Source organism: Herpailurus yagouaroundi, unplaced genomic scaffold, assembly GCF_014898765.1.
Source record: "Herpailurus yagouaroundi ecotype Mexico unplaced genomic scaffold, PumYag 191, whole genome shotgun sequence".
Lineage (NCBI taxonomy): Eukaryota > Metazoa > Chordata > Mammalia > Carnivora > Felidae > Herpailurus > Herpailurus yagouaroundi.
The window spans coordinates 4181316-4194364 of record NW_024412422.1 but is presented as its reverse complement, the minus strand read 5'-3'; the positions used below and the strand labels follow the sequence as shown (position 1 = coordinate 4194364).

Below are 13049 nucleotides of genomic sequence, written 5' to 3'. Positions count from 1 at the left end.
CCCGCCCAGGCCTTCCGGCCCTGCTGTCAGCCTTTCTGTCCGTCTCAAAGTCACAAGCCTGACCGTCTGGCTGACAGATCCATCTCCTGTCTTGACATCTCAGTCTGATCTGTGTCTGTCCATCCATCGGTCACTCAATCATCACATATCAATCCACTGGAGAGTCAGATTTGTCCACCTGTCTGTCTACCTATCTACCAGTAGGTCATCTCCCAGGAGGACCATAAATCAGTACCAGGTAAAGCAAGGAACCTTTGGAGGACCTTTCTTGGGGTTGCCCTCTGGACCGATGGCAGTGCAGCTTGCAATCCAGCTTTGGGGCCAGATCCAATACTTTCTTCTTTTATTTTTTACATTTATTTATTTTTGAGAGACAGAGAACAAGTGGGGGAGGGGCAGAAAGAGAATGAGACACAGAATCCAAAGCAGTCTCCAGGTTCTGAGCTATCAGCCCAGAGCCCAGAGCCCCACGTGGGTCCCAAACTCACAAACCTGAGATCATGACCTGAGCCAAAGTTGGTTGCCTAACCGACTGAGCCACCCAGGAGCCCCTGGATTCAATACTTTCAAAGTTATATATCCTTTAATCTTCCACATGTCTACCCTCCCTAGAGGGAGACCTTTCCAAAACTCTGCAAGGAGCAGAGGGGACCCCACCTTAGATATTAAGGGGAAGACTTCAAGGAGATTATACCCAGTGCCAGGCACAGTTTCCTGAAACACCCACTCACTCAGAGATCAGGTAATAATAACAGCTGCGGTTCATGGAGTGCCAGATACTATACAGCTATTATCTAAGTTAATTCTCATAGAGGCAGTTATTACTATCAGCCCTTCCCCATTCTTTGCAAAGGGCAATGGTAGTTTGTTGATTCTATATAAAAATACCCTGAAAGCAACACTTCAAGTTCCCCTGCCCACAAGAATCCAGCCCCCAAGCCCCTCTGGGTCAAGTCAGATCCTCCAGGAAGCAGATGTTGAAATAGAGTTGGTGGCCGGTGGGGGGGGGGGGGGGTGTTGGCGGCAACAACCATGAAGGAGAAAGAGGAAGAAGCAGAATTGGACAAGGGCTCATCTGACAAAGATAGACAACCTATCAGGGAGCACCAGAACAAAAACTCATTAGAGGATCTCCATTGGGCAGAAGTATTCAAGCCCCAGGACCCCCAGCATGTTCAGCCATTGGCTGGGGATGCCCTGGAAGAGTGTAGCCTCTTCTCGATCTGAGTGACAAGTTCTTTCTTAAAGGCAGAACCAAGCAGCTCACTTTTGGCTACCAGGTCCTCCTATGTTAAAATTCAAGAGCCAAGCCTGCCCTTCCAACACCTGTAATGTACCTGTTTTGTAAGCACTACTCACTACTGCAGTTTACATTTAGTGGTGGGATTCTTGGATCAATGTCTCGCACGTGAGGACAGGAACCATGTCCATTTCAGCTCACCACATAGCTTTTAGTATGTGCATGGCTTATAGGAGGTGCTGCTCAATGTATATTTTCTGAACGACTAGTGGGCACTATACCTGACACTTGGAACAAAGCAAACCACATAGTCCCTTTCCTCAGAAAGTTCACAGTTTAACTGAAGAAACAGAAAATAAGTAGTGAGGTCATTCATTAACCACTCAAAGGTGAGACATTTAACGGTGCCTGCACTGTACCAGGAGCTGTGCTCAGGGTGGGGATACAGCAATGAATAAATCTGATATGGTGCCTGCCTTCTTCAGGTTTATAGTCCAAAAGGGCAGGCAGAAAAGCAAACAGGCCTGTATGAAGGATGGCTAGTCTCACATCATTCCCCACTGCCTAGAACAGCATATGCAAATGTCTGTGGGCAAGACAGTGGCCAAGGTGCATTGAACTAGAAGGAATTCGCAGCATGAAATATGAGGCAGGGAGTGATAATGGGGAGATAGACGGGTCACCAGGGACATATTTTTTTATGTTGCTTACAGGTTGATACAGTTACATTTAGGATATAGTGGGTTAAATAAAACATTGATTTACTTGTTTCTTTTTATCTTTTTTAATAGGGCTACTAGAAAACCGTAAATTACATATATGGTTTGCATTTTGTTTCCACTGGATATGTCTGAGTTAGAGAATGCTTAGTGGGCCATTATAAGTATGCTTCCTAAAGATTAACATGCATTGACAGACAGTGCTGAATTCAGGGTCCCCAGGGTGAGGAAACAGCCCCGGAGAAAGCAGATCCTCCAGGGTCATTCCATCGCCAAATGAGCAGAGGCCCATCTAGTCTGTGGATTATCTCTGTGCTGCTCCTTCTGCCCCGATGGCTATGGATGTCCCAGCACAGTGGTGCTTGTATTCAGTAGCATGGGGTAAAGGTTAAGTGCGTATTGGTCAGGCAGAGGGACTCCACCTAGGTTCAAACCTCAGCTATGCCACTTGCTGGTGGTGAAAATCTCTGGCCATTTGCTCTCTGCGCCTCAGTTTTCCTCCTCTGCAGTTAGACAAATAATAGCCACCTCCCTGGGCACCTGGGTGGCTCAGTTGGTTAAGCGTCTGACTTCACCAAAGTTTGAGCCCCGCATTGGACTCCACATGGTGCAAAGCCTGTTTAGGATTCTCTCTTTCTCCATCTCTCTCTCTCTCTCTCTCTCTCTCTCCCCCCTCCCCTACGTGCACACTCTCTCTCTCTCTCTCTCTCAAAATAAGGAAACTTTTAAAATTAAAAAAAAAAGCCACCTCCCAGAATCATCGTAGGACTAAATGAAATACTACACATTTAGGACTTAGAAAGGTCCTTGTTATCAGTAAGCACTCTCTGGCTCCACTCTACCCACTAGAAACAAAATGCAAGCCACATATGTAATTTAAAACTTTCTAGTAGCCATATTAAAAAGGTAAAAGCAACAGGTAAAATGGATATTAACATATTTGATGTAATCCAATATATCCTAAATATTCTCATTTCAACTTTTAATCAGTATAAACAACATCAGAGATTTCTCACTTTTTATTTTTCATGTGAAGTCTTCGAAATCCAGTATGTATTGTGCATTTAGAGCACATCTCAGTTCGACCAGCCACATTTCAATTCAAGTGCTCAGTAGCCACATGTGGCCAGTAGGGACCCCGTGGGACAGTGCAGCTTTAAATGTGAGCTGGCATCATTATTTGGGGGGATATCAATCTAAAAGCCATTTCCTTAGAAAATCACTCCCTGACCTGCAGGGCCCCTGTTATTAAGATCTTTTTTTAGGGCCCTGGAAGCACTCTTGACAATTATAATTAAACAGTTCCTGTGCACTGGTCGTTTGCATTTTCCCATCTCGTACGTACTAGACTCTAGACGCCAGGAAGGCAGAGACCATGTCTTAATAGTACACTGATTGACACGCAGAAGAAAGAAGGGATTCAAGGGGGAAAAAAAAAATTTGGAAAGGTGAGTCACTTGGGTGGCTCAGTTGGTTAAACATCTACCTTTTGGTTTTGGCTCAGCTCATGATCTCGTTGTTCGTTAGTTCAAGCCCCACATTGGGCTCTGTGCTGCCAGCATGGAGCCTGCTTGGGATTTCTCTTTCCCTTTCTCTCTGCCTCTTCCCAGCTCTCTCTCAAAATAAATAAATAAAAATAATAAATTAAAAAAAAAAAAGATTTAGAAAAGTAAATTCCAGACCTTACAATATAGATGTGGAAGTTTTCTTTATACTAGTTGTTCACTGTAGGAAGAGATTTAGGGAAAAAAAACCAAAACAAACAGATCAACTAAAAGATAAAAATTAAATGTCCGTAATATAAAAAGAGCTTGGCATGCATCCTTAATTATTTCCTGAAGATTGTTTCCTAGGAGTGGAAGTGCTGTATCAGAGATTAAGTGCTCAGTTTGTCGGTGTTTCTGCTGAGTGTTGACAAAGTGCTGTCCGTCCCAGTTGTGTCCAGATAAATGTATAATCGATATTTCGTGAGCACCGACTGGCGCACAGTACCTTAGAGTGACCCCATGAAGAATCCCCCTTCCCCTCAGATGGGGTACAAATACCACCAGAGGAATGAGAGATGTGTAAATGGTACACAGAGATTTCTCATTTTTTAAAAACATTTTTTAATGTTTATTTTCAAGAGAGAGAGAGAGACAGACAGAGCATGAGTGGGGGAGGGGCAGAGAGCTAACCCAGCCACCCAGGTGCCCCGAGAATTCTTATTTTAATAGTTATGTATTCATGTGTATTAGAAAATTACCTAAATAGCCCATAAAACCACTATAGCTGTGAAGTGTGCAGGTCCACTTACACGTGGATGTTTTTCAATAAATACAGTATTGCAATTTAGGATGAGGCCAAGTTAAATGAAAAAGTAAGTCATTTACAGAGAAATATTTAAAGTTACAGCGCAGTGAGTTCTTAGTGACAGCAGAACTGGTGATGGAGCTTGGGACCCTTCCCGATGCACAGCCACTCCTCAAGGGCACTGCGTGGTTGAAGGAGTTGAGCTGCGACAGAGAAGCACTGCGGGGGGGCGGGGGGTGGGTAACTGAACAATGAAACATAAAGGGAGACCTCAGCTGAAATCCCAGTTTCCCTGTTACCAGTCTCCTCCATAAGGTGGCAGCGGTGAGTCGTCTTCTCGGTGACTGACAACTCCGTACCTGCCTGGGGAGGGAGGAATTTCACACAATCACTGGGACAGAAGGGATCTCAAGAGACCGTCCAGGCTTTCGGTGGGTGAAGGGGGCTGGGCTTCTGCTCCAAAGCTGCTCCACCCTCTGTGTCCCCATGTCAGCTAAGGGCCCCACGTGTTGACAGGTGCACACCTGGAAGTCATCACTAGTCCCCCTTGTCCTCACCTCCCACAGCCAGTCCTGCTCACCACCTACCAAGGGTAATCAGCAGCCCTCTCCTATTTCCACCTCCAATGCCATCTCTGTAGTGGCAACAAAGCCACCACCTGGGATTACTGCAACTAAGCTCCAAACTGGCCTCCTGGGGCCTATTTTCCACCCAGAAGCCAATGTTACCCTTTTTAAAAAATCAACTTTATTAGGGCGCCTGGGTGGTTCAGTCGGTTAAGGGACTGATTCTTGATTTCTGCTCAGGTCATGATCTCATGGTTCATGAGTTCAAGCCCCGCGTTGGGCTCCGCCCTGACACAGTGCGGAATGTGCTTGAGATTCTCTCTTTCTCTCTCTGCCCCTCCACTCCTTTCTCTCTCAAAAATAAATAAATAAGCATTTTTAAAAATCAACTTTATTGAAGTATAATTTATACCTAATAAAACGCACCTGTCTCAAGTGTACTAGTTCAATGGGCTTTGATAGATGTTTACACCCATGTAACCACTGCCTCAATCAAGATACAGAACATTCCATTGCTCTTTCCTGCCTCTTGCATTTGATCCCCTGTCCTCTGACTGCTGGCCCCAGATAACCACTGATTTGCTTTCTGTGACTAGAGATTACTTTGCATTTTCTTTATAATGTATTTACAGAAACAGAATCCTACAATATGTATTCTCTTTTTTGCATGGTGTGGGGAGGTCTGGCTTCTTTCCCCCAACATATTCCTCAGATTCAACCACGTCATATGCACCAAGAGTTTGCTCCGCACCTGGGTGGCTCCGTCAGTTAAGCTTCCGACTTCAGCTCAGGTCATGAGCTTTGAGTTCAAGCCCCACGTTGGGCTCTCTGCTGTCAGTGCAGAGCCCACTTCAGATCTTCTGTCCCTTCTCTCTCTGCTCCTCCCCCGCTTTCGCTCTCTCTCAAAAATAAACTTAAAAAATCTTTATTTATTTTTGAGAGAGAGAGAGTGCACCTGTGGGGGGGGGAGGGGCACAGAGAGGAGGAGGAGGAGAGAGAGAGAACCCCAAGCAGGCTCCACACCGTCAGCATGGAGCCCAACGAGGGGCTCGAACTCACAAATCATGAGATCATGACCTGAGCCAAAATCAGGAGTTGGACGCCCAACCGACTGAGCCACCCAAGCGTCCTGAGTTTGCTCCTTTTTTTGCAGAGTAGTACTCCTTTGTATGGATGTGCCACACTTTGGTTCCCCACTGTCCTACTGATGGATATTTGGGCTGTTTTTCCAGTTCTGGCCACTATGAATAAAGCTGCTATGAACATTCTTAGCAAAGTCTTTGTGTGGACATATGTTTTCCTTTCTCTTAGATAATTACCTAGGAGTGGAATGGCTGGGTCACAAAGTAATGTCTAAAAAATGTACATTGTCACATTATTATTCCCTTGCTTCACCAGTTCAGTGATTTCCTGTTGCACTGCAAATAAACCCAAAATCCTCACCAGGATCTCCAAGGCTGCACCCCAGATCTTGTCTTCGTCTCTCCTGATTCATGTTGCTCCGTTATGTCCCTCGAGCACCGCAAACTAGTTCTGACTTTGGAGACTTCACAGCTGCAAGACTCCTTCTGGAATGTTCTTCCCAGATCTTGGCACAGCTGTTCCTGCTCATCACTGAGGTTTCATTTCACGAGTCACCTCTGTGGGTCCTGGACATTTTATCTACAATCCCTCCACCCCCCTCATCAGACCCTATATCCCTTTATGCTGGTTTATTTTAATTACTTTCACCTTTTGACATTATGTTCTATATTTATTTGTTTACCTGTTGATTAGGTGTCTCTCCCTCCCCCATTAAAATGTCAGCACCATGAGAAGAGGGACTGGGCTTATCTTCTTCACCAGTGTCCAGAATGGCAGCTGTTCGGTAAATATTATTTGAAAGAAGGAAAGGGTGGGGACACTCCGAGGCATAAAGAGATGTGTTGCCTGGGCTGGGGGCTTAGTTGCATGCTCAGGATGAGACCCCAGCCCCAGCCACTCCACCACAGACCGTTCACAGAGTTTCCCAGGACTGACAACAAAGTCTCAGGTACTGGGACCTTAGCCACAGTGCTGTTTTTTTGTTTGTTTTTTTAAGATTTAATTTTTAAAAAATATTTTTTAATGTTCATTCATTTGAGGGGGGAAGGGGCAGAGAGAGGGAGACACAGAATCCCAGAATCTGAAGCAGGCTCCAGGCTCCAAGCTGTCTGCACAGAGACCGATGTGGGGCTCAAACCCATGAACCGTGAGATCATGACCTGAGCTGAAGTCGGATGCTTCACCGAATGAGCCACCCAGGCGCCCCTTTAAGATATAATTTTTAAGTATTCTGTATACTCAACGTGGGGCTCCAACTCATGACCTCGAACTCAAGAATCACACATTCTACCGGGCCAGCCAGGCGCCCCTGCAGTGCTGTTTTTAAGAGCAGAAGACGGGAAACAACCCAAATGTCCATCCACAAGGGAATGGTTAAATAAACTACATACAGTCCTACAATGGAAAACTGTGTAGCCACAGAAGAGATCCAGGAAGATCATTATGTACTAATATGAAACAGTCTCCAAGATCTAAAAAATAAAACTGAACAGTGTGTGTAACATGTGTATCATTTGTGGGGGAAGGTGGGAAACAATATATTTGTTTATGAGATGCTCCTATATGCTGAGAGATCTGGAAGAATACATAAACACTATCGTTAACTGGCAGGGGGTGGGGGAGTGGGAGCAAAGTGGTTGGGGGTCAGGAGTGCGAAGCAATTTCACTAAATACCCTTTTGAGTCTTCTGAACTTTTTTTTTCTGAGAGAGAGAGAGAGAGGGAGAGAGAGAGAGGGAGTGTGTGTGTGTGTGTGTGTGTGTGTGTGTGTGTGTGTGTGCGCGCGCGTGCAAGTGAGCAGGGGAGGTGCAGAGAGAGAGGGAGAGACAGAATCCCAAGCAGGCTCTGCACTGTCAGCACTGAGCCTGATGTGGGGCTTGATCTCATGAACCGTGACATCATGACCTGAACTGAAATCAAGAGTCAGACCCTTAACCACTTGAGCCACCCAGGCACCCCATTGAATCTTCTGAACTTTGAACCACATATGTGATCTTACCCATTCCCATAATGAATTAATATTTTAAAAATAGGGGCGCCTGGGTGGCTTGGTTGGTTAAGTGTCCGACTTCAGCTCAGGTCATGATCTCAAGGCTGATGAGTTCAAGCCCCACGTCGGGCTCTGTGCTGACAGCTCGGAGCCTGGAGCCTGCTTCAGATTGTGTGTCTCCCTCTCTCTCTGCCCCTCCCCTGCTCACGTTCTCTCTCTCCCTCTCTCTCTCTCTTTCTCTCTCTCTCAAAAATAAATATTTTAAAAAATAAAAATAAAAAATAACATAAAAATAAAACACAGGGGCACCTGGGCGGCTCAGTCAATTGAGGATCCAACTCTTGATTTCAGCCCCACATCGGGCTCTGCACTGAGCGTGGAGCCTACTTAGGATTCTCTCTCTCTGCCCCTCCCCTCCTTGTGCTCTCTCTCTCTTTCTCTCTCAAATAAAAAAATAAAATAAAAAAACATTGTAAATATGACACTGCAGATGTTTGCATGAAGGGGAACCAATAGCTTAAGAGTGATTCAATTGAGGTTTGGAAATATTTCCTGGAAAAGAGTGAACACTGACCTGATTTTTGAAGAACAGGAGGCAGTTGGTGGGAAGGGCATTCCAGAAGGGGCTGGTCTTCAAAAGAGCCCCAGAGTAAGGGCAGCAAGAATGAAAGGTTTCAGCCTCCCCTGCTTATCTCTCCAGGTGGTTTAGAAGGTGAATCCTAGCAGGCACTTCCGTCCTCTGGGAGGACAGAAACAGGGTCCAGAAGTCATAGGACAGACAAGGGTTTAAATCCCAGCCTTGCCACCTGCCAAGTGTGTGACCTTGGGCATGATACTTCATCTTTCTGAGCCTCAGTTTTCTCATCAGTGAATGTGTATGAGGTTGCAGGTGTAATATGTATCTGGGTGGTTTGGGGCAAGTGGCTTAACCACTCTGAGCCTCTGTTGCCTTAACTGTAAAATCTGGATAATAAAACATATGCCTCCCAAGGTTGTTATGTAGATTGAACAACAAGAAAAATGCAGAAAAAGAGCTGAGAAATTAAAGCTCTAATTATCATGGGAGAACCAAAGTGGGACTTTAGGGCTGGGAGAGAAAAGGACAGATTTGGGAATCTATCCAGCCACCAAAGGGTTGCAGAATCAAGATTGTGAATATTATTAATAATATTAATACTTGTCATTACAGAATCATTATTTGGAATAATTATTTTTATTTTTTAAATTCATTTTTTTTTTTGAGAGAGAGAGAGAGAGAACGAGCAGAGGAGGGGCAGAGAGAAAGAGAGGGAGACACAGAATCTGAAGCAACTCCAGGCTCTGAGCTGTCAGCACAGAGCCTGGCGCGGGTCTCAAACCCACAAACTGTGAGATCATGACCTGAGCTGAAGTTGGATACTTAACTGACTGAGCCACTCAGGTGCCCCTATTTTTATTTTTAAGTTTATACATTTTGAGAGAGAGAAAAGACCAGCAGGGGAGGGACAGAGAGAGAGGGGGACAGAGGTTCTGAAGCAGGCTCTGTACCGCCACAGAGCCCTATGCAGGGCTTGAACTCATGAACCAGGATATCATGACCTGAGTCAAAGTCAGACAGTTAACCGACTGAGCTACCCAAGCGCCACAGAATAATAATAATCTTTAAAAAGAATAATCATTGGAAACATTTACTGTTTGACATGTGGGATGCACCGTGCTATCTTTTACATCACCTCATTTAATCCTTGCAAAAGTCTAATGGGGGCTTCATGCCTGTTTTACAGGCCAGGAAATTGAGGCTTGTAAGTGAAGTCACCTGCCAGAGGCCACATTAGGTACAAAGTGGTAAAGTCAGGATTCAAAGCCAGGACTCTCTGACTTGAGAGTCCATGGGCCGGCTCGTGAATGAGAGCATGGGGGGGGGGGGGGGGTGGCCGATTGTTGGCAAGTTGGAGCTCCCCAGCTGGCTTGGACACAGTGCCTTAGGAAGGCCCTGCTGCCTCTGAATTGGGAGGGAAGACATGGTCTGGGTATCTTACCATCCTGCTGAAATAATCCTTCAGGATACCAGCATAAAACACAGTGATTTTCTCTGACCTCTACCCTCATCAGGGGACCCAATATGTCTACTTTCTCCCTTCTCAGCTCCAGTCACAGAGAATGACTTTCAATTCCTCTGGAGGCCACATCCCCCAGGCTCCAGATGCCTGCAGGTGCTGTTACCCCTGCTAAAATTCATCCTGTTCTCTTTGGCCAGGGTAACTCCTCTCCTTTGGTTCACAGCTCAGCTAACCCCTCCTCCAGGAAGCTTTCCCTGACCACCACCCAGGCTTAGATGATTGGTCCCACAACCCCTACCAAAGCATTCAACTCTGCGTCAGGCACCAGCAGAAGCACTTTTCATTCAATACTCACAAAATCATGCAATACTCACAAAATCTCTATGGCACATCAGAAACATCTGGGAAACCTTAAAATATATACATCTTTGCCCAGAACACTAGCCCTCAGAAACTCAGATTTAATTGGCTTAGAATACAGCCTGGACATCAGGATTTTTAAAAGCTTGCCAGCCAATTCTTGTACACAGCCAGGATGGAGACCCGCTGGCCTCTGAGATGGATGAGATCACGACACTCCTTTTACAGCCAGGGAAACTGAGGCACAGAGAAGTTAAGGAAGTGGCCTAGGGTCACATAGCTAGCAAATAGTGGAGTAAGGATTTTAACCCAGTTAAAAGCCTGGCTTCAAAGCTTCACAGAAAAAAAGTCAATTGGTTTTAGTTAATTTCCCCAGCAATGGAGAGCCAGTTCTCTTCTGAGCCAGACACTGATGGCCCCTCCGGCATAGGATATTTTTAACCTCGAGAAGCCAGAGATTCTTGCAGACAGTCTGCAGTGATTTGGACACTAAGAAGATTGTTTGGGGGCTGGTGAGTCCTTTTCTTGCTGAGATAGCCCTCGGAGCCCAGGCTTTCTGTGCTCTGGAGCCAGGGGGTCCAGGATGGCTGGGGCAACAGGATGGGAGGGTGGGGTAAGTGTTGGCTCCACAGGAGCTGATGTTTCCAAAGATTATTTCCCTACATGGCAGAGGGGGATGGGGTCAGGATTACCTCACCCAACCCAGACTCTTCTCCTTGCTCTCTGTCTGGAAAGGAGCTGGGAATAAACAAGTGTTGGAACTGGATGTGAATTCATGTCCCTCCCTCTTTCCTTCCCTAATCGGGTGGAGCCTTGTGAAATCTACAGAGCACGTCCAAACATATACATCAAACATTCTCCAGATGCTCTCCCTACGTGGCTTTGTGGGCAAATACTGGTATAGTTTTGGGGAAGCTGACTTGGGGGCACTTCGCAAAATGCGAAATACACATGGCCTTTGTGCAGGCGATCAGACTTACAGAGAATTTTCCTAGAAATATCCCATGAGCAGGCAAAGCTGTACATCCAAGGATGTTCATTGGAGCATTGCTTATAATCAGGAAAAACTGGAAACATCCCAAATGCCCATGCATAGGCATTTTCCTAAAGGAAAAGGAAATGGTGAACTGTATGTAGAGTATAATTCAATGTTTGTTAACAATTATGTTAATATAGGAATAGAACAATTTGGAGGAATCGTCTCATCTACCTGTGGCTTTCTCTTCTAGTGGTTGAAGTGGGATTATGGGGGGGGGGGAGTCTTTGACTATCTCTTCATATATATAGGATGCTTGGATTTTGCATACAAACATGCAATAATTTTGTAACCAGAAAAAAATTAGGTTGTAAAATAGAAAACAATATGTTAAAATCACATGGATTCACTTTAAAACAGCTAATTTTATGTTACGTGAATTTTACTTCAATTTAAGAAAAAAGTCATTGCAACTCAAATTACCCAGCCAAAAGAGGATTCTGATAGAGCTGAGAGCAAAATATCACATGGATATTTTATAAAATTTACCTTTTTTAAAAAATAAAAACATCATTTTGTTTTCCTTAAGCTATTCATCTTTCCAGTGGTTTTTCCATGCTTTTTCTCTCTTGTGTTTGCTTACCAATTAGTCATTATTTTACTTACTTGCTATTATAAATTCTAAAAACTCACTCCCACCCACACCCCCACACCACATGGGTCAGTGTTTGCCAGAGGATCCTCCGACATTCTCATCAACACAAAATTTGCCATGGGAGGGAGCACCATTGTCTATTTCCTTCAGACCTGGTTTGATACCCTGATTAGCCATCCTGGCAACCAACTAAGGTGGGAAGAAATGGTTGGGGCGCATTTCCAGATCACACCATCAAGGATACTTATATTGTGGGGCACCTGGGTGGCTCTGTCGGTTAAGCGTCCAACTTCGGCTCAGGTCATGATCTCGTGGTCCATGAGTTTGAGCCCTGTGTCGGGCTCTGTGCTGACAGCTCTGAGCCTGGAGCCTGGTTCCAATTCTGTGTCTCCGTCCCTCTCTGCTCCTCCCCTGCTCACATTCTTTCTCTCTCTCTTAAAAAATAAACATTAAAAGTTTTTAAAAAGAAAGGAAATTTCAGCCTCTGGATAGCACACCTGGTTCCTCTTAAAGTTCTTAACATGGGGTCTCCAGGATGCCCCTTTGAGCAATTATCACTGACCTCTTCTTTCCATCAGGTTTGCTCAGTTCTGATACATTGGCTTAACTGAGGACTCTTCTTGAATTCCTGGGACCATAGGTCGTAAATGCAGGGTCTCCCCCAGTCCTAGGAAACCTATCCTGGGTTCTATAGAAGGAGTGACATTAATTTATCTTACTCAGCCGGATTTGATGGCTGATCAGGAAGTAGTTGAGAAGAGTGGTCATGGAAAGCAAAGGGCTTTTAGTATCAAATGGTTCCTACGGCAAGTGTTCATTCCACAGACACCGGATTACTTTTACAGTAGAGAGAGAGCAGTTACTGCCTTAACCAGGTGCTTAAATTCAGCATCACTGAAAAATGGAAGGTGCAGTACAAAGTTCACAGAGCCACCTTTCAAGTTCTCTTGAATCTAATCAAGCTGGGAAGTCTTGGTTACAGGAAATATAGGGTGACAAAGGAATATGTTAATCAACACCTTGGGACACAATCAGATGGAGTCGAATGTGGGACTCTGCAAGATACCTGTCTTGGATTCTTCCAAAAAATCAATGTCATGAAGGAAAGAAAAAAGGCGGGGGGGGGGGGG

At 45.2% G+C, this 13049-nt stretch overlaps 1 protein-coding gene across 2 annotated transcripts in view; it reads right to left on the bottom strand.

Annotated features, from left to right (window-relative positions):
- PXN (paxillin) overlaps nt 1–11329 on the bottom strand; it is a 59591-nt gene extending 48262 nt beyond the window's left edge. For both annotated transcript variants that reach the window (XM_040443707.1, XM_040443708.1), the window contains exon 1: nt 11269–11329. In XM_040443707.1, coding sequence (XP_040299641.1) covers nt 11269–11314 — 46 coding nt within the window. In that variant the 5' untranslated portion in view covers nt 11315–11329. The remainder of the gene's footprint in view (nt 1–11268) is intronic.
- Nucleotides 11330–13049: the final 1720 nt, after the last annotated feature.